General features: G+C 35.6%; 1 protein-coding gene across 1 annotated transcript; it reads left to right on the top strand.

The window, feature by feature from the left end:
* The first annotated feature begins 1,888 nt into the window (after positions 1 to 1,888).
* On the top strand, positions 1,889 to 23,769 carry LOC127836375 (uncharacterized). Its single transcript, XM_052362990.1, has 4 exons — positions 1,889 to 2,250; positions 20,661 to 20,752; positions 21,555 to 21,604; positions 22,735 to 23,769. The coding sequence occupies exons 1-4, from the start codon at positions 2,147 to 2,149 to the stop codon at positions 22,900 to 22,902; spliced, it is 414 nt and encodes a 137-aa protein (XP_052218950.1). The 5' UTR covers positions 1,889 to 2,146; the 3' UTR covers positions 22,903 to 23,769.
* The last annotated feature ends 1,543 nt before the right edge of the window (positions 23,770 to 25,312 follow it).

The raw sequence follows: 25,312 nt of genomic DNA, 5'->3' as shown, positions 1-25,312 counted from the left end.
GCACCAGACGGCGCTAAGAGGATTGATTGAGTGAGTGAATGAATTATTGTATGACCTTGGAGAAATTAACCATTGTCTCCAAAAGCACTAATTTAAAAACTGACCTAAAAGCACTATTACTGCTTGAAGTTTAATTCCGGAAGTCATTGTATGGCAATGGTAAATACCAATTTTAAATAAAAGAAAGTGCATTGTTGAACCTCTTTTCAAAAAATTGAAATGTAAAATCAGAATATTTGCAGAGTTTGAAACATCAATAAATCGCACGGGATTATATAGTTCAACAAAAACAGAACAATGGGTTGGGGGATACAGGATTCCACGCAACAGATTGTCAATATTCAGGGTATTTCTTCCTACTGTACACGGTATTGTCGATGCAACGAAAGCAGCATTCTCTAGTGCCCTCTACAATTACCGCTAATGGGAATTCAATGAATGAGCATTTCGCTCTAGCCGCCAGGTTTAAAATTATTCAAAGAATTGTCATTAAACTTTTATATGCAACTCTTAAGCTATAAATGTTTCATACAAACTTGAACATAATATATAGAACATACAACGTATTGATATCACCTGAATAATTAAATGTACTTTTCATTTTTAGACAAACAGCAAAAATAACAAATAAGAATGCATCGACATATCAACCCCAACGTGAACTTAATACAATCTTTAGATGTTATTATAAGATCAACGCAAATTACACTTGTTCAGTTTAAACATAATATTCTCTTTTAAATGTATTTTTAAAGTGATATTCACGTTTCTAGAGGACTAACTTTATTCAATATAAGTATACATTTATGCATACTAAATTTGACCTAATAAAATTTTAAAATATGTTTTTTCTTAAATTAAAATTATGAGGGAATACTATTACTATGTGATATTCATTTTCTATATGAATGGTACTTTTTTCATTTTGTGCCATTTCTCTACAATATTCATTTCTATTATTTGATATTTCTTAGATATACGCCAATACATTTAACATTTATCAATACCGTGGTTTGGGTTACGAAGCTCTCACAACGTATGCTACATCAAGTTCTTCAAATGTCCTTTGATCCGCCAATTATAAACTACAATTTTTTGTTGTTGCTGCTGTTTGTTGTAACTGTGCGTTGTTTTTGTCAAGTTGCCCAATCTAGTGAGTGATATTAAGAATTATCTCATTTCCGTTTTCCTTTATTCTATCACAAACACACAAAACGAAATTGTTTCCGCCAACCCGACCGATCTTAACCGGTTTATGCCTAGCGTCTAGAAAAAAGGCCTTAGCAAACAGCGTAGACCCAGATGAGACGCCGCATGATGCGGCGTCTAATCAGGGTCTGCGCTGTTTGCTTAAAGGAATTTCTGTAAGAAATATTATAAATATAGAAATAAATATACTAGACATCCCTAATTTTGGAAATAAATTGATCCAATTTAGAAGGATGGGATATTCCACTAGGCATAAATGGGTTAAGTAATTCCAGGTTGAGTTTTCAACCTTTTTCATAATTTGATCGTTTTCGCAAAATTAAGTATGCAGCATGTGATGGTGTTTGTTTCATTCGATAATATTTGCAGAATTAAATTTTTATTAACAACATATATATTTAAAAAAGACAGTAAGAGACATGCCTGCCATAATTTCGTGCAATGTTATTGGAAAATTTTTACTTTTAATCAGCTTGAGCATTAACTGAATCGATAAATTCAATAAACTATTTTCACTCTCCAACAGACGATTTATTGATTATACGCATGCGCATCGGATTATTGGAATGTTGGATACCTGGCAATTGTTCCGAGGTTTAAAAATTTAATAAATAGATTGCACGCATTGTGTTGATACCGTTTGCCTTTATTCAGTATTTGTATTTTGTATCGTGTGTTGTATTTCGACAGCTTATTTGAAAATTTATAATATTAAGTTGACGTGTAAATTGCGTGTTTATAGAAAGCATAAGCATAACACTTATTTTCATGCTTTGAATAGAACAGTATTTCAAGCCTTAAAAATACTCAAAGAACAGGATCGGAGCAGGTTGAACATATTTATTTATTGGAACCTTTTTAGCGTGAACTGAATTTTCTCTGTTACAGAGCAACAAAGTTTTCAACGGAAACAACGTTAATACACAGCAAAACAAGCATGTCAATGTTGTTTCGAAGAGCCTCATCGACTGAAGGACGAATGAAGCGGAGCAGTAATGAAATCAACACAAGGGATATGTCGACGAAGAAAAAGGTCATAAGGTAAGTTTAAGTCAGGATCCACTGTCTAAAAGAATTTTTTGCTTCCAAGTATTTTGGCGTTGTATTTGTTTCAGCTTCACGCTTTGTCCCATGTTTCTGTATTACAATCAACTTCAATATACATAAACATATTCTTACACAAGAATGCCACTGATAAAATGTTATACACTTGCCTGCAAATGTTTCCGGTGGAAAAGAATCCTTTTAAAAAACATATTTCGTTATCCAATAGCGATTTAATTTAAATATACAGTTGTACATTTATGTTAATAAATGCGTTCGAGAAAAACTAAGCTTAGCTTTTATTATCCGTATTTGAAAGTATATCAAAATGATTATTTGTAAATGTAACAAACAGACAGAAACATGGGCATAATACATTATTAAAATTATTTTGCTTTGACTGAACAGGTCGTACACTTCAAATAACTCTATGACAGTTGTACACCTCATTACTCGCCCAAAATTCGTTATTTATAATATAAATATCACCAGCACTGATAACTATTATCAGTGCTGGTGATAGGCAATGGTGATGAAAAAAAAAATCACAATAGCGTCTCCTGTATAGGTACTGCGTCTCAGTGTTGTCAGTGTATATGTTCTGCACCTCACAGTAACCGATGAAGGTTCTGTACATATCTATTGCAGTTTTAGGCACTGTATGTAATACGTACCATGTACTAGTAGGTACTGTAACTCATGGTAGCCGGATGTGTTATGTAATGTAATGTAGCCATTTATATTCTGTATTTTATTGAAGTCATATAGGTGCTGTTTTTAGTTCGTCGCGTAAGCGGCCGACTAAATTTACAGAGCATATTTTGCAAATCAGTATGTGCTTAAAAGCCTTAGCTACGGTAAGAACCGCAACTCACTATGCTAGGGGCAATTACCGCTGCCTGTTTGCACTGCAGACGACTAATGCTTCTGCTATACTTCTGCAGTGAGTGTATATACCAGCTTGTTAGACGACATTGGCCAGTCTAGTGTTTATCATTGAAACATGTGCATATTGATTGCTTTCAGGGAAAACGGAGCTTGATGCATGTCAAATAAGATTAGCCTGTGCACAATGATTTGCCTCTGCAATGCGCACAAGCTAATCAAGGACAACAAAAGCGAACAACTTCAGTTGCTTCAGCGCTTTGATTTATTTAAGTTATTAAGGTACTGCATTTCGCACTGGGCATATACATAAACTGCATTTCATTTTAGCCGCATATGGATTGGACTCTATTGTACGCATATATGTGTACAATTTCATTGTTGCCAAAAATCTGCTGTTATTCATTGAAGCCATGTATGCGCTTCATTTCATTGTGGACATATAAGTATTGTACTGTGTAAATATAAGGAAACTTATGCTGTATTACAATTCCGAAGTTAAAATTAAAACTACTTCGAAAGCATACGCATTTTATTACACAAACAACATGTAAACGCACACGTTTTATAGTGTTTGAGTTAATGCAATATTAATGGAACATGAATATATTTATAAAATTCCAGAAATTAATCTTGTTTAAAAGTAACTTCATTCGTGTATCCATATGGTTTGTGTGCTTCCAAAATCCGTATAGAGATCGGACGAAGGCAGTGATGTCAAATCTCTAAGACTATTTACAAAACAAAATAAAAGTATTTGGGTCGCGTTCTGAGAAAACTGGGCATAATGCATGTGCGTAAAGTGTCGTACCAGATTAGCCTGTGCAGTCCGCACAGGCTATTCAGGGACGACACTTTCCGCTTTTATGTTATTGTTTGTTTATAGGAAGTCTCTTCTACACGAAAATCCCTTTTAAGCGGAAAGTGTCGTCCCTGATTGACCTGTGCGGACTATTGTTATTGTTTGCGATGTATTTCTGAGCCTCCCCGCAATCTAACAAAATCTCCTTGGTTGGTTCAGAAAAAACGCATCAGTGAATACCTGCTATGAATAATTAATACTGTAATAGACAGACTAAATGAATTTTTAGTCAAATAAACACTGTAGTAGCGGGCATCGAGCTTTTTAATTAGTCCCTAATGCTTTTGTCAGTTTATCGCGGTAATTTTATAAATTATGCTTCAATAATTTACTACTATTGAACAGAGTTTCGGTCCATTATGTGTTCCTTTAAACTCACATCATTACATTCAAAATGTGAGAATGTTTTGTTCATTAATGTTAAATCTAATAATATCAAATATTGTTTCGTTTATATGCCACTAAATATATACCTCCTCTCCGAACATATTACCCTCCCCCCCCCCACCACCACATAACTCCTGCATTTCTTCCTTTCGCATCCCAATCTCTCATTATTAGTCCCATAATGCATATCATTCTGCGCCCTGCCTTATGTACTGTCGGAAATCAATCAAACAAGATATGTGTTTGTCAAAAACACTATGTCCCTTTCTGCGCCGCTTTAATGCTATATACGTGACATTTGACCTTGAAGGATGACCTTGACCTTGACCTTTCACCACTCAAAATGTGCAGCTCCATGAGATACACATGCATGCCAAATATGACGTTACTGTAATCAATATTGCAAAAAGTATGGCAAAATGTTAAAGTTGGAGCAAACAAACACACAAACCAACCAACCAACAGACAGGGCAAAAACAATATGTCCCCCACTATAGTGGTGGGGGACATAATAAAAAAGTGATGGGTGGAGAGAACACTAATTGTCAGCAATAAATCAAATGAAATAAGTGATAGCAGGAGACAACACTAATGATAGCGTGTAAGTAGAGTTATAGCAAGAAACCAATCCATAAACTCGTTTATGCCTAGCGTCTAAAAAAAGGCCTTGGCAAACAGCGTAGACCCAGATGCGGCGTCTCATAAGGGTCTGCGCTGTTTGCTTAAAGGTTTCTCTGTCAGAAATATTCTTAATATAGAAATAAATATACTAGACAGCCCTAATTTTGGAAATAAATTGATCCAATTTAGAAGAATGTGAGAGTCCACTAGGCATAAATGGTTTAACGGTGGGTCAAAACACATGCACTTTACATAACGCATAAATACACAACTAACACTCAAAAATAAATAAAATTGTGCAAAGAGTTATACAGAAATCAATCTCATAGCGTCACAATTCAAATTAAATTGTAATAAAAGTGAACACATTTCAATTCGATAACACTTTATAGAATCTATGTAAGCTGCAAACATCATCTTCATCTCTTCTTAATTTAAATAAAACTTTGTAGAAATAACACAATATAGTAAAATATTTAAATCATCGTCATGTCATTTCAGCAACAAGCCACAATAATAAAAGAAGAATGTCATATGTAATTCAGACTATCGCCAAGCAATATATGTCCCCTACCGGCTCCACCATTGTCAGAATTTTTTAATTTGTTGTCATAGCAACCAGAATTGTGGACGTAGTAACAAAATGAAATGACGTGCATTATCCTCATTTTGTCGTCTGACCATGTTTCAAGTTTCATGAACAAATATGAATAACTTTTAAAGTTATTTCAGGATCCAAAAAAGTGTGACAGACAAACTCACAGAAAGACGCACAGAGCGCAAACCATTAAACCGGTAGGGGACAATAAGCATCTCTTTAATTGTTTGAAGAAGTATAAACCATTAAGAAACATACTTCTGTGTATTCGCCTTGTTCGTGTTTTTCGGCTTGTTTTAGTGATTTCAGGCATAAATTGTAACTGGTTCAAACTCAACTGTTTTAACCCAGCTATGCCTAGTGGACTCTCCCATCCTTCTAAATTGGATCAATTTATTTCCAAAATAAGGGATGTCTAGTACATTTATTTCTATATTTAGAATATTTCTTACAGAAGTTCCTTGAAGCATTTGCCAAGGCCTTTTTTCTATACGCTTGGCATAAATGGGTCAATCGACCGTTCCATGGCGGCGACCCCAGCTAATTTGTATTTGTAATTTTAATGCTAAAGCTGTGCTGTGTGTATCAGCCTGTTTTATACAGGCATTAGTTATTTGCCTAAAATATAAGACATTAAATGTAAAGCAGATTTTTTCTCCTAAAATGATTTTTTCTATTTATATATTACAATTCGCTATAGAGTTTGCATTGTATTATATAGTAATGTTTCAATAAGGAACGCACTAGTTTAACGAAGACATATGCGAAGTGAAATTTTCTGAAATATTTTGAGATTTACATAAACTTATAATATTCACTTCAGTGCAAGGTTTGTTATACAATTTGTATTTACATACACTCTTTATAGTTAAGATATCGTTTGTTATCGTTAATTATCATAGAGAAAATATAATATACCGTCTAGAGTACACTTGTGTACAACTATTCAACTCCAATACCGTCGTGGTTCGATTCGATCGATTTATCAAAGCTAAATTTTTTATGATATACAACGCGGAACATTACTCCGATCCTTACAGTAATGATAAGGTAACTAAATATCCCGTTTATATTGATTATACAGATTGGAAACGTCTGCTCTGTATTCCAAGAGAATTTATTTATGATCGAACAGTCATTTTAAACACATTTATTGGTTTGACACTCTGGATATCAAATTTCAGCTCCTTTTTATTGTAATAGAACGTGAGATGTTTGAACTAAGAACAGTGTCGCATGTTAGAAGAACAAACGTCTTTCAGACATCGACGATGCTCCAATATGAAAATGATAGAGATACTTAATGAACATTTCTTTATTGAAAATTTGCTCTTTATTTTATGCATTGTTGTGGTTTATATTAAAACCAATAGAAAGCACGAATGCTGTTGATATACATCTTCAGTGTAATTCTATTTTAACCCATTTATGCCTAGTGGACTCTTCTATCCTTCTAAATTGGATCAATTTATTACCAAAATTAGGTATGTATAGTATATTTATTTATATATTTAAAATATCTCTTACAGAAATTCCTTTAAGCAAACAGCGCAGACCCTGATGAAACGCCGAATCATGCGGCGTCTCATCTGGGTCTACGCTGTGCGCAAAAGCCTTTTTTCTAGACGCTATGCATAAATGGGTTAAATTCGTAAACCCAAGGTAAAATGCGCTTACTGGACAACCGAAAGAGATCACGTTATTCTGTGTTTCATAATGTGTTGCATTATGAAGTTTTATATACTAATTCATAAAAATGTAAGTGTTTTGTGTAAACTATTTATTATTTTGCGGCTATAACAAATGTCAGCCTATAATTAAGTGGTATCGTTTAAAAACACAAAAATATAATTATTTGTAAGTATACATATATACAATAAAAAGACAACTATTTGGTTTCGGTCGGATATCGATTTTAATTCACAAGTGAGTAGGGTAACAAACTCATATTCTGTATTTTTCAACATTTTTTCACTGAATGAATTTTCGAATGTGGCCGACGACGCCAACATATGTTTCAGACATTTTGACAATTGTAAAGACGAATAAAGGCTTACACAAAAACATTTTTCTAAAATATTTTAAAACTGTTTGACACATCAATAAACATCATAAGAATACATGTTCTAAAAAAGATTTTAAAACGATACAAGAAAGCCTTATGTCTCTTCAACCAGGTATACATTTTTTATAGCTGATTTAAATGTAGAATATAGTACGTTTAATGTTCAAAGATATTCATTAAGAATACAAAAGTAATCCTGCACTTTATTGTTCACTATGCTATTTCCGTAGTTAAAATGCTTTCCATAAAATATATAATACAAAACACTGTGGATAAATTAATGCATTTTTAAGAGCCCTTACACCTGCATTGTCAAGCATTGTTAGCCATGAATGTGTTGCACATGACTAATATTTTGAACCAATTACACGATCCAAGATGCCCTTGGCTTGCATTTGTGTTTTAGGAAAAGTGTTAAGCACGAACTTTAATGCTTACAGTGAGATACTCTCCTTGTATGGTGAACGGATAGGTCCAAAAGTCGTATTCGTATCATACCATCGTATCAGACGATTTAGCTAGAACCGTATCATATGGTGTACGGATAGGTCCAAAAGTCGTATTCGTATCAGACGGTTTAGTTTATTAACCGTATGATACGCTTTAAACCGTATGATACGCTTTTAAGACTTTTGGACCGGTTCGTACGTTATTCAGCGTAAACCGTATGATACGGTTTACGCTAAACCGTATGATACGAATCGCAAACCGTCTGATACGAATCGTATCATACGGTTTCGCATCAAACAGTTAAGCGTACAATCGGTCCAAAAGTCAAACCCGTCTGATGCGATCGTATCAGACGGTTTATGACCCCAAAACCGTCTGATACGGTTCTAGCTAAATCGTCTGATACGATGGCATTATACGAATACGACTTTTTAACCTATCCGTACACCATATTATTCAGTGTAAACCGTATAACACGGTTAATGCTAAACCGTATGATACTATGGTGTACGGATAGGTCCAAAAGTCGTATTCGTATCATACCATCGTTTAGCTAGAACCGTATCAGACGGTTAAGGGGTCATAAACCGTCTGCTACGATCGTATCAGACGGTTTTGACTTTTGGACCGATTGTACGCTTAACTGTTTGATGCGAAACCGTATGATACGATTCGTATCAGACACGATCCGTCTGATACGAATCGTATCATACGGTTTCGCATCAATTAGTTAAGCGTACAATCGGTCCAAAAGCCAAAACTGTCTGATACGATCGTATCAGACGGTTAATGGTCGCAAAACCGTATGATACGGTTTTAGTTAAACCGTCTGATACGATGGTATGATACGAATCCGACTTTTGGACTTATCCGAACACCATAATAAACCGTCTGATACGATTCGTATCATACGGTTTCGAATCAAACGGTTTAACGTACGAACCGGTCCAAAAGTCTCAAAAGCGTATCATACGGTTTAAAGCGTATCATACGGTTTATAAACCGTATGATACTTTTCTAACTAAACCGTATCATAGGAATACGACTTTTGGACCTATCCGTACACCATATCATTGACCATAGCGTTGTGTATCGCTTCAAAGCACGTGACAAGTGTTTAATTATCAGAAAGCCCGTGTATAACATGGATTCTACAAATATTTAATAAGATATGATATTTATTGATAACTCATGTAATGTCCTATAGTTGCTGCTTTGTAACCATGCAGATTCAAAGAACACGCATCTGATGAGCAACTAATGTACTTCCATAATGATCTTGTGGAGACGCAGATTAACTGCATTTAATCATGCATCGCTTGACAGAGCTATCATATCTCATAAAAAATAATGAACATTTCAGGAGGGAAACTAACGTAAATTGATTGTCGGGAATATAGTAAGATTAAGTTGTCGATATATTGCGTAACTAATTATAAGCTTTGGGTGTGTCTCACATTTGTAGGATGCATGTGAATAAATATGCATGTACGATTTGATACACGGCCTACTGTCTGTGTAATAAAGAGTTTGGCGAGTAATGCGACCACATGTTTCGGTTGGTGTTAGGTTTTAGGGCGTAAGTCTCATCTGTCGATAATCAAACCTTATCAACCATCTCATACCTCATGTTTCGAATTCGACTGAATTTCAAGTCCACAATTAAGCGATCTTTTCAATCTCCGGTTATGTTTGTATATACTTTTTTGTACTAAGGTGTGCCGTTTGCATACTTGCAATGCGTATGCGTTAAACCCCTTTAAATTGGCTTAGAATCATATCTGCGTATAAGCAAACATAACGCCATTAACGTATTTCCTGTTCACATAACAAGCGATATCCTATATTCGCATACAGCTATTGATATTAAGTGCAGTTAGTTGGTTTATATTGTGTTTGTTTGCTGACATTGTTTGGTGTGTTAAGTTTCCATTTATTCGAGAAAAGAGCAAACACATGAGTTACATGTCATGTCATTTCCGTCATGCTAAACTTACAAAGTGGGTCATTCTCGTCTGCTTGACTTTTATGTACTACAAATGTACATAAGACATAGGATGGATTGATTTGATCTGGGGTTACTGCCTTGGAACGTCAATGGAAAGCATATGGGTTAACCCGGTTGGAAGGCAATAAAAACTCCATGAATTGAAAATAGTGTGAATGCATGGATTTTAATGTTTCAAACTTCATGATTGATACGAAATGTATCTTTAGAAATTAAGTATGCAAATGATATCCCCTTACAACAAAGCAAACAAAAAATTAAGTAGCAAGAAATATACGTAAAGTTTATAATGTGTATTCTAATAAATCTATGAAGCACTTAAACAATCTTACTACACATAAACTACAAATGACTTTGTATGTAATATTGTACGACGTTTTAATGAACTAATTGCATGATCGAACAACATTTATATTGTTTTATACTGTGCTAACGTCATCAAGTTTTCAATGTGTTATTAGCAAAATGTAGCATTGCGTATCTTATGTTTACAAATAACACGATGCATTTAAATAAATAACCTTGATTTATTTCATACAACTACTACGCACACATTGCATTGAAAGCAAAATTGAAATCAACCAAATAATCAGTTTTATGATTTTCCCAAATCTTGCATCAAAAGCTTAATTAATGTTGTTCAAAAGCGATTGATTAATCGACATCAAAATCAACCATGTTCACTAGCGTTTTCAATTAACATAACAGATTATGAATGGTCTTTTTCTCTGTTTTTCTCCTCGAGTTAGCTGATCAAACGATCTGCATCAATATAATGCCAAATGTGAAAGCATATAACAAATACGAATCTCTTTTACATTTGAAACATTAGTTGCGCTTTATCAAAAAACGCTGTTATGATGTGAAGACTTCGCATAAGAAGTCAAGCTCAGTTGCAACCAATCAAATATCTCTTTATGTAAAGATTTGCGTTCGACTATAAATGGCGACGGATAGATAATAAAAAGTATTTTGAAAGTTTACACTTGTATATTTATGGTCAAAGCATGGAGATTAGCTTTAAAGGTAACTAAGGTTGTATTGTTTTATAAACTAGAATATCTCAATCTAAATCTGGAATACCAATTATAACCCACTAAAATTCATACTACAAATTAGCCAAATTTAACTAAAATATTATGAAGTTAACTCATTTATGCATAGCGTCTAGACAAAGGCCTTGGAAAACAGCGTAGACCCAGATGAGACGCCGCATTATGCGTCGTCTAATTAGGGTCTGCGCTGTTTGCTTTAAGGAATTTCTGTAAGAAATATTCAAATATAGAAATAAATATACTAGACATCCCTTATTTTGGAAATGAATTGATCCAATGTAGAAGGATGGGAGTGTCCACTAGGCATAAATTGGTTAAACAACACAAAGCTGTGATATTTGGTTTATGCCATCAGATTGTGGTCCTTTACAAAGTGTTTTTAAATTATGCCACAGTGTTCGAAACTGGCCTTTTCCAATTACACAGTTGAGCAAATCCTCACCATGTTGGACCGCTTGTTAATAGATCTGGGTATTCGTTAGGAAGACCCCCCCCCCCCAACTATGTTCCTTTACAGTCAATTAATAAAGTTATCATATAACACGTTCTCAAACTGAACCAGGATGAAGCTTTAATAAACTACATGGATGAAACAAATTAAGAGCTATTCATACCACCGAGACAACATGAGCCTTGTTATGAGGAAACTGGGCATAATGCATGTGCGTAAAGTGTCGTCCCAGATTAGCCTGTGCAGTCCACACAGGCTAATCAGGGACGACACTTTCCGCCTAAATTTGATGTTTAGTAAGGAGGGACTGCCTTGAAACTAAAAATACCATAAAAGCGGAAAGTGTCGTCCCTGATAAGCTTGTGCTGACTGCACAGGCTAATCTGGGACGACACTTTACGCACATGCTTTATGCCCAGTTTTCTCAGAACGCGACTCACATAATGAGATTACAAAAACGCACAAACTTTGAATATTGCTCTATTTATGGCAAACGAAAACTCGCTTATAAAACAAACAATGGATGTGATGACAAGACATAAACTTTATTCAAGTGATTCATTATTATTGCATAAACTCTATCTATACTGCCCTCTGGCGGAGTGCAGAAACTTGGCAAAAGGAGGGCTTGAACGGTAGAAATCGTGTATTAACAATGCGATCCACGTGCCGTTCAAGCCCTGTTATGTGTTTTTCATATCCATAACCTGGTCTACGCGCAGTTACTTCCCTTCTCCAGCCTTCGACGACTTTCCAAGCATAAATGGGGAACTGAATATGCACCAGTTTCCTCATGCATGCAGGGATAATGACTATTTCAATCCACTTTTCAAGTTATACCATCTGCACTCACTTGACAACAGCTTTATTGTATTGGCAACGTCATTGAAGTTAAGGTTATTTACTCAACACTTTCAAAAGACTATGCTGTAAATGTAAGTGTTTATGTACCTTCATCGTTCCTGCTGTAAATTCCAAAATAATTCCTCATTTCTTACTTTACAAGGCTGCATTTCAACTTTGCATTAATTAAATGTTTAAACACATTTTAAATTGAAAACTGCCTATCCGAAGGTAAAGCCTCGTCATTTCGGATGATGACCGAGTGAGGCATATGTAGCGCCGTTAAATGTCGCATCGCCGTTATATGTCGCAGGCTACGAGAGTTGTCGCAACGTTGACGATAAATGTCGCAAGGAACGATAAATGTCGCAAATCCTACTGACGATATATGTCGCAACTTTAACGATAAATGTCGCAGAAATTTCAACTGCCGATATATGTCGCAACATTAACGATAATTGTCGCACACCTTTGTAAGTCATGTTAAAATGAAAAGTTGAAGTAAAAATGACTAAAACTTTCAGGTTAGATCTAGATTAATCGACGAGGTTTATTTGGGCCGACTTCCACCAGAATGGTCAGTTTTTAGTTAGTATTGTCCGAAATGGTCAGTTGTGGTCAGTATTGTCCATAATTGTCAGCTGTGGTGAAGATCGACTGAAGCGGTCATATTTATCATTTTCGACCAAAAACGTTAAGCTGTAGTTAAAAATGACAAAATCCTTGTTTTAAATTGGTCGGAAATCGGAAAAGCGAGTAAGTTTTTGCTTTGGGTTTAAGGTCGTTTCGACAAGTTTGGTTATTTAAGGTCAGTCTGACCGTCTGGGTAGAACAACATGTGAATGCCTCGGTATTTCTGCTGGAGACTGACAGCTTTGCCATCTTTGAATGAGCGATAGAAGGCGAATATTCTTGGATAGAAACATCAATCCAGGATCACACCGAGACCTCTGGTACAAACCTCTGTGCTCAGCTCTTTGGGTAATTATGGGGCCGGCAAAGGAAAATGCCTTTCTATGAAAACTGCCAGGAATTACGGGTTTTCTTCTTTAACGGGTGGTCGTTCGGGTGCAGCTGCGCAATGCATCAGATACTAAACCCATAATCAAATTATCGCCGAATACAGCTCACTTTACTCTGTGAACGGCTTTACACCCAACGTCAGTAATCAGGCTCAAATGACAAGGACTCCGTGTCGGTCGTAATTACCAGTTAACTGAACATGCTATCCGATTTTCCTACCTAAATTTGAAGAAAGGCTTGCACTAAGGTCTGTGTCCATTCAATATTCTTGTACGGCGATAAGATAAGTTCAGTAGCTGAAAAAAGTCTCTTAAGCGACACATACATAACAGTTGTCATTGACAAAAATAAGTACAAACGACAATTCTTCATAGAAATCGGAATATATTTATGTCATTTTTCTTAATTCCATTTATGTTAATTTCACCAGATTATTTTCCAATATTCACAGTTGTGAAACAAATGTCGTTTTTGGTCTTCCCCTAAACATTTTGAATAATTCAGCATGACAGAGGACGTGAATTCGATGGGAAAGTAAAACGGTTGTTGAAAGTTCTCAATATAAAGAATATAAAAAGTCGCCCTTATCACCCTCAAAGTCAGGGGAAAGTTGAAAGGATGCATAAAACATTGAAGCAAAAGATTGCATACGATTTGACGCATGCGAATAGCTTTGGTATAAACTGGGCAAAACAGCTACCAGAGTATCAACGTATACTAAACAATGGCCCAAAAGAATGTCTAGCATGGAAGTCACCGCATGAACTTTACTATGGAAGGGATCCTTATAAAGACAATTCAAAGCTTAATCGCAAACTGCTAATAAAGAAACTAAGAGATGCCGCAAAAATCGCAACACTACAGCGTAATAGGCGAAACGACAGAGCTCAAGAGAAGGCAAACAAAACACCGATTTATAATATTGGAGACTCAGTGCTGTTACGCTATAAGAAAAAAGTATTTTTAAATAGAAGAATATGGGCAGTAGATGATGTAATACAGAAGCGATCTATGAAAACAAACATGTACAAAATTAAATATCGTGTCCCCGAATCTGCTCGAGCAGGACAATCTGCCCGTTCGGAAGAAAAATGGTACCACGTAAGCAACCGCACACAATATACGTGTACATCAACTGGTGCATCCAACAAGAAACGATTGCATCGAAAACAGTATTGCATAACTACAACAAAATCGTCTCAGCTTGAAAACTTGAGATCGGAATTCGGAATACCCGTCGTAATGGATCCTATTGGGAACGGAAACTGTCAGTTTGCAGCTGTTTCATATCACCTACGCCAGTATGGAATACATAGGTCGGAACAAACGCTTAGACAAGACGTAGTAACCTTTTTGAGGCAAACACCCGTACTTGGTAACAGGATTTGTGGAGCAAACTGGTGGAACTCAATACTTGAGCAACCACGAAATTATTTGTCGCGGATGTCTACAGAATATGAATACGGTGACCAAATAACATTGCAAGCGATGTCGCAGCTGTATAATATGCAGATTTTAATAGTGTCGACTATGAATAGTGCCACTACATTGATAAGTCCGGATGGGGGATCATGACTGTCAAGCCGTTACCCTCTAATAATACTTGGAGAGTACCCAGAGGGCGCCGGGGTGAGCATTACGTTGCCCTTGGTTATAATAGACATGTATTAGAAAGAATTGTAGACACATCAGCACAAGTAACGTGGGAAACTGATCCACCTACGAGCGATGATGACCTGAAGGTCGGCGGTGATGACCTGAGCGCTGGCGGTGATGACCTGAGCGCTGGCGGTGATGACCTTAACGCTGGCGGTGATAACCTGACGGCTGGCGGTGATGACCTGAGCGCTGGCGGTGATGACCTGAACGCTGGCGGTGATGACCTGAACGTCGGCGGTGATGACATGAGCGCTGGCGGTGATGACCTGAGCGCTGGCGGTGATGACCTGAACGCTGGAGGTGATGACTTGAGCGCTGGCGGTGATGACCTGAACGCTGGCGGTGATGACCTGAGCGCTGGCGGTGATGACCTGAGCGCTGGCGGTGATGACCTGAACGCTGGCGGTGATGACCTGAGCACTGGCGGTGATGACCTGAGCGCTGGCGAAGGTGACCTGATCGCTGGCGATTATGACCTGAGCGCTGGCGGTGATGACCTTAACGCTGACGGTGATGACCTGAACGCTGGCGACCTGGGATCGCCCAATACCAGTGACATTACGCGATTGAGAGAAATGGTACAGTTTAAAAGGAACCGAAAACACGTTCACCAAAACCGCCATGTGAACTTGCCGCGTGAGATTTGGTCTATAATTGTTGATATTGTTCTAAAACTAAGCCCTTTGTCAAGATACTCCCTTCAACGGGTAAATAGGGTATTTAGTAGGTAAGACACCGTCTCCGCGGTTGTATCTATGCCCTAGTCGGTTCGGTGACGTTACCGTATCGCCCCTCAGTGTTCGAAAGATAATCGCAATATCTGGCTCTGGCAGTGGACTGGTCCAGGCGATTCGTCAACTTATAAGGCATTCCTCGTGGGTAAATGCATGGCTATTTCTGCGTTTAGCTACTTCACCATAGGAAACCCGATGCCTGGTGAGCAGCGTAAGACCAATCGAGCAGCGCGGTGTATTTTCGAATTAATATACATAGGGTAACTAAATTGGAAAAATTAAAATATTTCAAAGTCCAATTTGAAACAACTTTGAATTAACATTGATTTCAAAGGTATTGGACTACATGTAGAAAAAATCCTGACAAATTTTCTTAAAAAATGAGCGAAATGTGGCTCCTTGAAGTAGAAGATCGGACAAAATGGGCCATGTTCAGGCATTTAGGGGAGAAAAACTGCTTTAATTTGCAAGCCCTTACAATAATTAAAGGATTTATACAAACTTAAACATGTCTGCCATAACCTCTCAGCAGGGTTTCTCCAGAAAACTATTTATTGTGGAGAAATTTGCTTTTTTAATGACCATGTTGGGAAAACATGGATACCAAATGGAGAAGACTGGGCCACCTTATGTGAGCAGCGACTTTATAATTCTTTTTCGTGACAAAAACATAATTTCTAGCCATTTTGTTGCAATTTCTTTTATAGAGACCTATAGTAAGTGTATGTGGGCACATATGCATACAAATGTATACAAAAATACACCGCGCTGCTCGATTGGTCTTACGCTGCTCACCAGGCATCGGGTTTCCTGGGGTGTACTTTATGCGGCTGGTACAAGGTAGAAGGAATTTGGTATAGACTGCAACGGCGCAATTAATGCCATAGCGTTATATGTTCAAATGCAGCAATGGATATACATAAAACATAATAACTGAATACACAATATGTGTTACCATTCTATTTTATCAATATGAAAATTAACATGAAAGTTTGTATTTGTTCACAGATTGTGTTCCCAAAAACTTAACCTCTCAGCAGGGTTTCTCCAGAAAACTATTTATTGTGGAGAAATTTGCTTTTTTTATGACCATGTTGGGAAAACATGGATACCAAATGGAGAAGACTGGGCCACCTTATGTGAGCAGCGACTTTATAATTCTTTTTCGTGACAAAAAAACTAATTTACAGCAATTTTGTTGCAATTTCTTTGCTTTGTAGAGACCTATAGTAAGTGTATGTGGGCACATATGCATACAAATGTATACGAAAATACACCGCGCTGCTCGATTGGTCTTACGCTGCTCACCAGGCATCGGGTTTCCTGGGGTGTACTTTATGCGGCTGGTACACGGTAGAAGGAATTTGGTATAGACTGCAACGGCGCAATTAATGCCATAGCGTTATATGTTCAACTGCAGCAATGGATATACATAAAACATTATAACTTAATACACAATATGTGTTACCATTCTATTTTATCAATATGAAAATTAACATGAAAGTTTGTATTTGTTCACATATTGTGTTCCCCAAAACTACTTGTGATATAACCAATTACTTTTACGGCTTTTCATAACATGATGTATTTGTTGTTTCATATATATATATATGCACTTACCCACGAAGAATGCCTTATTGTTTTCATCATATCAACAAAGACATTGTTGGTATTTTACAGTATCTTATTTAAAAATGATTATAATGTCTACATTTATTGTTTAATTATGATTGTGTAATTATTTACTGCTAATTGCTTATTGCTAATTGCTTACAATATGTAGAAACATGCAGTTATTTGTTGTTTTTCAATTTAGTGTAAAATAAAAAACTAATTGTTTCGTTATTTTGTGTCCTGTTGCTTTTCCTTGCAATAGACCATCATATCTTGAATCATATTTTATCACATGCCATACCTTGTTTTCAATGTAATACAGACATTACGTATTTTTCACATTGCACATGTGTAATACAACATTTTAAGCGTTTTCATTGGCTACAGAATCAATAACTAACCAATCGCATGGCTTTAATTTGGTGAAATGACGTTGTCAACTAGATTGATACTCTGCAGCGAGCCAGTGAATCGGCGACATAGAATACCGCTGCCTACATGTTAAGCATTAATTGAAGGCAACGATATTGACAAAATAAAAAGAACATATTATTCTTCAGTCAGTTCATCAGTATGCCAATACAAATTCCGGCATATGCCAGTGCGTCTGCAACATAGTAATACATTAACTAAGATAATGATACATGTACTACAGTCATGTAACTAACATACAATATTCAATACAATTGTATCGTAATTTGTGTTGCTGTAATAATGTAACAGTTTTATCACATCTTACAACATTTGGCCAATCTTGATAACAGCAGTCAATTAAGAACAGGGAAATCAAAAACTGGCTACTCGAGCCAAGAATTATAAGAATTGATTGGGTCAATATTGACCACAACTGACCATTTCGGACAATACTGACCGCAACTGACAATTATGGAAAATACTGACCACAATTGACCATTTCGGACAATACTAACTAAAAACTGACCATTCTGGTGGAAGTCGGCTCAAAGAACCTCGTCGGGAAATCTAGATCTAACCTTAAAGTTTTAGTCATTTTACTTCAAGTTTGCGTTTTTAACATGAATTACAAAGGTGTGCGACATTTATCGTTAATTTTGCGACATATATCGGCAGTTGAAATTTTTGCGACATTTATCGTTAAAGTTGCGACATATATCGTCAGTAGGATTTGCGACATTTATCGTTCCTTGCGACATTTATCGTCAACGTTGCGAAAAAATCTCGCAGCCTGCGACATATAACGGCGATGCGACATTTAACGGCGCTACAGCATATGTAAAACACAACCTTGAACTGTATTGAAATAATCGAATTATTTTGTCGATGTCGAATGAACAAAATATTGTTTTCAACGTTATTTAAAATTATTTTGGTAAGTGTGATTTGTTTATGCAATAATAGCGAAAATACACATTTTCTCGGAAATGATCATCTGCGGACGCTCTCGGACAGGAACGGATTTTTCGAGCGCCCGCAGATGATCATGCCCTCGAAAACGTGTATTATCCCTTTATTCTCTTCACAAATATTGGAATTTGCAGGATGGTTATTGGATCTATGACTTTCGGAGCAATCAATTAATTACACGGAGTGTACGGAATGAAAAGAATATTTATTGAATTTTTTCTTTTTTTAAACGACTGAAGCATATTTAATGACCTCTGGGTATTGTGCTTTGAGAACGATGAGCAGTAAATTGCTTACGTAAATTAATCAATTTGTATTCATGTGTATTTCGTTCTGGCGGTGTGACAGAAGAGGAAATATGACTGTCATAATAATCATTGTTTAATAGAAAACAGATGGCACTTTTGACTACACATTATTAGTTCAATATACTTCGTTGGTCACATATTGTTAGTTATGACATTTAATTTAAATTAAAAGTGATTGTACCTGATAACATTTAGTCTATTTAAAGCGGTAAGTCGTAAATATTTTTCTTTCTAATTACCATTTAACATACACACATTTTTTCAAGATTTAAGTAACATGCTAGAAAAAAGGAAATCAATTCAAACAATAAACGGGTCTTATAACCACATAATACAATTAAGATCGCTTGAAAAATTCCCATGAAATATATGATTAGTTTTCTACAATTAATGAAACTATTAATATGCTTGAACATTATTCTATATTTCACAGGCAAGATGTTAATAAGCTCAATTATTATATCACATTTCATGGTAAGGCTTAACCCATTTATGCCTAGTGGACTCTCCCATCCTTAAATTGGACCAATTTATTTCCAAAATTAGGGATGACTAGTATATTTATTTCTATATTTAGAATATTTCTTACATAAATTCATTTAAGCAAAAAGCGCAGACCCAGATGAGACGCCGCATCATGACTATAAGCGTTAATACTTCAGAACATTTTATGAAAATGTTAATAAGATATTATTAATAAAAGCGTTTTAAGAAAGAGAAAATAAGCTCGATTATCGAACAACATTTAATAAAAAAAATGCTTATAAGCTCAAATAGTCCACTACATATCTTGCATATTTCATTTCATTTCACAAAAGGGCTACTAACCTTGAACATTTCACTTCATTTAAGGATGTTGTTTATAAGCTTGAATATTTCACTTTAATTCGTGGAAGTGCTTATAATTAACATTTGAGGCTTGTTTTGATAAAAAGGGGCTTAATGCGTATGCGTAAAGTGTCATCCCAGATTTGCCTTTCAGCATAAATTTGATTTTCGTTAAGGATGGACTTCCTTGAAACTTTAATACCATAAAAGCGGAAAGTGTCGCCCCTGATTAGCCTGTGTTGACTGTACAAGCTCATCTGGGACGACACTTTACGCACATGCATTTAGCCCAGTTTTCACAGAACGTGGCTGATTTAATTCTGCACAACGTATCAGGATAGAGCTAAAAAGCGTAAACAGTTCACATCATTTCAGATAAATAAGGTTAAATAGTAAACTCCTTTTTAAGAAAATGCAAATGAGTTATTTTACCAAATTAGATTAATGTAATAATAAGTTAGGATATTTATCTACATTTGATAAATAAAAAGCTTGAATACATGACTTAATATCAGGAAAATCCTACTTATTTTGAGTCAATCACTAAATGAAAAAAAGTGCAAATTACGTTTGCATATGTTGACTATATTTCGTGAAATTCTTATTAAGCTAGCATATTATTTTACGTTTCAGGAAGGTTCAAGAGCTTAGCGGGGACGGTAAAGTCCAGGTCACCTCTGCGTGGACCATTGATATGTCAAACTCCCAGTACAGGGTCTCCTTTTGTAAGTTGCATTATATGTTCGTCCTTGGTGTGTTGATGTTTCCCACTCTTCAAATCTATCACAGTACATTTGAAGTGTATGTGAGTCAAAAGGCGTAGCAATTATGTTCCTATTAATCATTTCAACATTTTTTTCTGAATATTTGAGTCACGTTCTGAGAAAACGGGGCTTAATGCATGTGCGTAAAGTATCGTTCTAGATTAACCCTACTTTTACAGTTTCGCTAAGCATAGCACATACAAACTATTCAACCTGTTTAATTAAAGTGATATTTTGGGCATCTAACAGTTTATAGGTGTCTATCGCAACCGTTGTTTATTTTTGGTGTTTTTACTTTATATACACTTATATTTGTTAATGCAGCATCAACATACTAAAACATTATCCCGGAAAGAGAAAAATAATGCATTTTAATATCAACCGTTCTTTCGTTTGACAACTGATCACGCATGTACAATGTGAACCTAAATTTAGTTTTAGTGCAGAGTCGTTTATACGACACAAAGACACCATTTTGTTTTACGGATCATTTCGGCTTACAGGACTGGGTGGATCACGTAAAATATATAATATAAAGTATATTTTTATAAACAACTGGTAGCAAGATGAGTTGCAGATAATTGGTCAGTAACCACATTTTAACTTACTCTTTTGACCTGTTAATTCTTTTCAGCTCAATTCAACAGTAAAAAATGCCCATACTATCACTTAAACGATATTAACGTTTTGTTATTATTTATTACTTGCCATGCATGTATAAGTATTTTCATTTGATTAAGAATGTTTTGCTATACAATTTCAGCTCGGGATAATCTTCATGTCTGGATTAACGGGACGGCGGTGGAGACAACGGTAGTATTTTTTAATAATATGTGACTATATAATCATAAAGGCCGTGCTGTGTGAAAAGGAGGTTTAATAAATGTGCGTAAAGTGTCGTCGTAGATTAGCCTGTGCAGTGCGCACAGGCTTATCAGAGACGACACTTTCCGCTTTTATGATATTTTTCGTTTACAGAAAGTCTCTTCTTAGCAAAAATCAAATTTAGGCGGCAAGTGTCGTGCCTTTGACGACACTTTACGAATATTCATTAAACCCCCTTTCATATAGCGTGGCTCATATCTAAAAAACGTGTAATATACTCTTGTATATACAGTTTATTCAAATTTTTAATAAGGGTGTGACAACGTCTTAATCTCATCCGCATGTCACAGTAAAAGGCAGTTAATGACATGTTTATGCAAATCTGTATTTAATTTAGTGATTTATCATTGCTAATTTATCTATATGTAGTTTGTGCATGATATCAAGCATATGAAATTGAAAATCTAAATACATGACAAGAAGTGAAACCTTAGGAAACAAAACATTACCAACTAAATACGCTTAGTAAGCCTATATTCTATAGCGGAACATTATTAATATCAACAGTATAGTTAAAGGGGCTGTCCAACAGATTTTGGCATGTTTTGAAGCTTGTCATTAAATGCCTTAAATGCTTTATATTGATGAATTTAAACATTTGAACTAAAAATCTCCATTAAAAAAAACAAGAATACAAATTTTAAAAAGGGAAAAAAGTAACCCTCAATAGGGCTCGAACCACTGACCCCTTGAGTCCTGGAGTAAAAAGCCTCCCGCCTAGACCACTCGACCATCCACGCTCATATTATTTGCAGATGTATTTTTTAGCTATATTAGCAATCCTCGTAGTTTCCCAAAATATCGTTTCGCGTCGATACGACGCTTTATCTGTTGGACGGCCACTTTAAGGTCCGAAACGTATACCTAAAATAACAGCATAATTCTATTTAATAGTAATAATAATTATAATCATTATACTTATACTTATTATTATAATTATTTTTACTATTATTGTTGTTGTTATTATTATTTATTTATTTTAATTTTTTTTTTTATTATTTGCGACATTACATCTTTTGAAATTAAAACATACAAATGCAGTGTACAACGTGTTTTAGTGCTATATTACCGACCATGGTTACGACGTGGACATTTTCTTTACGCTGGAGGGCCATGAAGGACACATCTACAGCGACGTCGAGGGACACGAGATGATGAACTATCTGCTCATCAACGGCGAGATAAAGGGACAGGACTACCAAACGAAAGTGGATAGCGCGGAATAATATTTCTTAAAAAAGTATGGGACTATTTTAAGCGCGTAAGAACTGACGGAGAAGAAGGTGGTGGATGTTGATACGTTGTTTCAAATTTGCGTACTGAAAAGACAGTAGCGTATATTTAGATTTAATTTAATGGAATTATCAATAACTCATATTAATTGAAACGAAGGTAATTTTGAAAACTGATTCTACCATGACTGTATGTTTACTAACTTGAGTAGTTTGCGTACGCTGCAGGCCCATCCACACCGCCAAGTTGCTATTTTTAGCTGATTTTATTCTCCTTTTTAAATTCATGGTTTTTATAGGTTTCAATGCAAATCGATGTTTTCATTATACCATTTATGCCTAGCGTCTAGAAAAAAGGCCTTGGTAAACAGCGTAGACCCAGATGAGACGCCGCATGATGCGGCGTCTCATCTGAGACTGCGCTGTTCGCTTAAAGGAATTTCTGTAAGAAATATTCTAAATATAGAATAAATATACTAGACATCCCTAATTTTGGAAATAAATTGATCCAATTTAGAAGGATGGGAGAGTCCACTAGGCATAAATGGGTTAAATCCATTTATTTTGTATTACTTTGTTTCGTTAGAGTGTGTGTTTATATTTGCATATTGTTTGACTTTTAGCAAGATTAGTTTTGCTTGTTTCGTGTACACGTACTAGGGCACATACACTTCTATATTGGATTCAAACCTTAGGATTTGTAATTCGCTAATCATTAAGCTACCTGGCATTTGTTATAACAATAAAGTAAACATTTATGCTTTAAAGAGCAATTTTAGCTGTCTTTCGCTTCCAAAGACCATTTAAGATGTTTTTCTCGAACCAACATTATATATTCTATATTTTAAATTGCTAGCACTATCAAGCATTTCGTATGATAAAACATTTTTTTAAAATAGTTTCTTCAATAAAATGTTTTCATATTTTAATGTTTTATTCATTTACGTCAATAAAGATTGTGTTTCTATGAGTAGTTTTGTTTTTGTTTGCATTGATTGCAGTTTGTTTCTACGTTCCAAACCCATTTCCGAAGTATAGCTAACTTGCATGATATTTAGTCCTATTGTGGGGAACGTAATAACACAAAACTAAATGGTAAAAGTATGTATAGATAAGTAAAAATTGTTTGACACAAATGCATAAAATTGCAGCAATATGCGATGCAAAGGCGACGCTATTTCGTCGGCAACGAAACCCACATTAATAAAAGAATAGCGGATGGAAATTCGACGTTCGGCACTGGTAAAATTTCAGTTGCTTCATCATTCACAACATTATGAGTCTTGTTCTGAGAAAACTGAGCTTAATGCATGTGCTTAAAGTGTCATCCCAGATTAGCCTGTGCAGTCCACACAGGCTAATCAGGGACGACACTTTCCGCTTAAACTTGATTTTCGGTAAGAAGGGACTTCCTTAAAACTAAAAATACCATAAAAGCGGAAAGTGTCGTCCCTGATTAGCCTATGCGGACTGCACAGGCTAATCTGGGATGACACTTTACGCGCATGCATTAAGTCCAGTTTTCTCAGAACGCGGCTCTTATTATTTACAACACATTGTACTTGAATACCAATATCGGTTTAGGACATCAACAAATATTGATTAAACTATTTTCAATATAAGGTTATAATTTATTAATTTGCTGCACCCGACAAATGCACAAATGTCAATTCACAACAGTGGGTTCCGATTTCTATTCTGTTCCTATCTATACGTGTAATTGATATTTAATGTGCTATTTCATTTGTATCGATACGAAGATTCGTAATGAGAAACAGGTTTTACAGTGCGAGATAATAAAAAACCATTTGACTGATTTTTGTTGAGTGTTTAATTCATGTAAAACAATTTATGTTTGACTGTATTAATACTCTTTGTATTTCGACATCAAGACAAACGTCATCTTGAAGTGTGTAGTAAATCATAATTATATTCAAAGTTAACTTTAAACAAGATGTGTTTGTGAAACACTATGTCCCAATATATTTGACATTTCACCTTGAAGGATGACCTTGACCTTGACCTTTCACCACTCAAAATGTGCAGCTCCATGAGATACACATGCATGCCAAATATCAAGTTGCTATCTTCAATATTGCAAAAGTTATGGCAAATGTTTAAGTTTGACTCAAACAAACACACAAACAAACAAAGCAACAGACAGGGCAAAAACAATATGTCCCCCACTATAGTGGTGGGGGACATGAAAACACACCAAGAATATGTGTTTTAATAACAGACACACCGGATCATCGCCAGTCCAGTCACAAGATAACAAACCGAATTGTACCGGACAAGAACATAACCTTGTCTGTAAATAAGTTAAAACACTGGACATGTCTAACAATCTTTCAATCAACGTGTAGTCATTGCAAACCAATTAGCACCGATGTGAATCATCCTT

The sequence above is a fragment of the Dreissena polymorpha genome, chromosome 6, assembly GCF_020536995.1.
Source record: "Dreissena polymorpha isolate Duluth1 chromosome 6, UMN_Dpol_1.0, whole genome shotgun sequence".
Taxonomy (NCBI): domain Eukaryota; kingdom Metazoa; phylum Mollusca; class Bivalvia; order Myida; family Dreissenidae; genus Dreissena; species Dreissena polymorpha.
This window is presented reverse-complemented; position numbering and strand designations above follow the sequence as displayed.

What these genes read in the sequence shown, in the direction of transcription:
- LOC127836375 (XM_052362990.1), top strand. Translation starts at nt 2,147, where the DNA reads ATGTCAATGTTGTTTCGAAGAGCCTCATCGACTGAAGGACGAATGAAG. An exon ending in CCAGTACAGGGTCTCCTTTT is followed by an intron (nt 20,753 to 21,554) that starts GTAAGTTGCATT and finishes ATACAATTTCAG; the next exon opens with CTCGGGATAATCTTCATGTC. An exon ending in GGACGGCGGTGGAGACAACG is followed by an intron (nt 21,605 to 22,734) that starts GTAGTATTTTTT and finishes AACGTGTTTTAG; the next exon opens with TGCTATATTACCGACCATGG.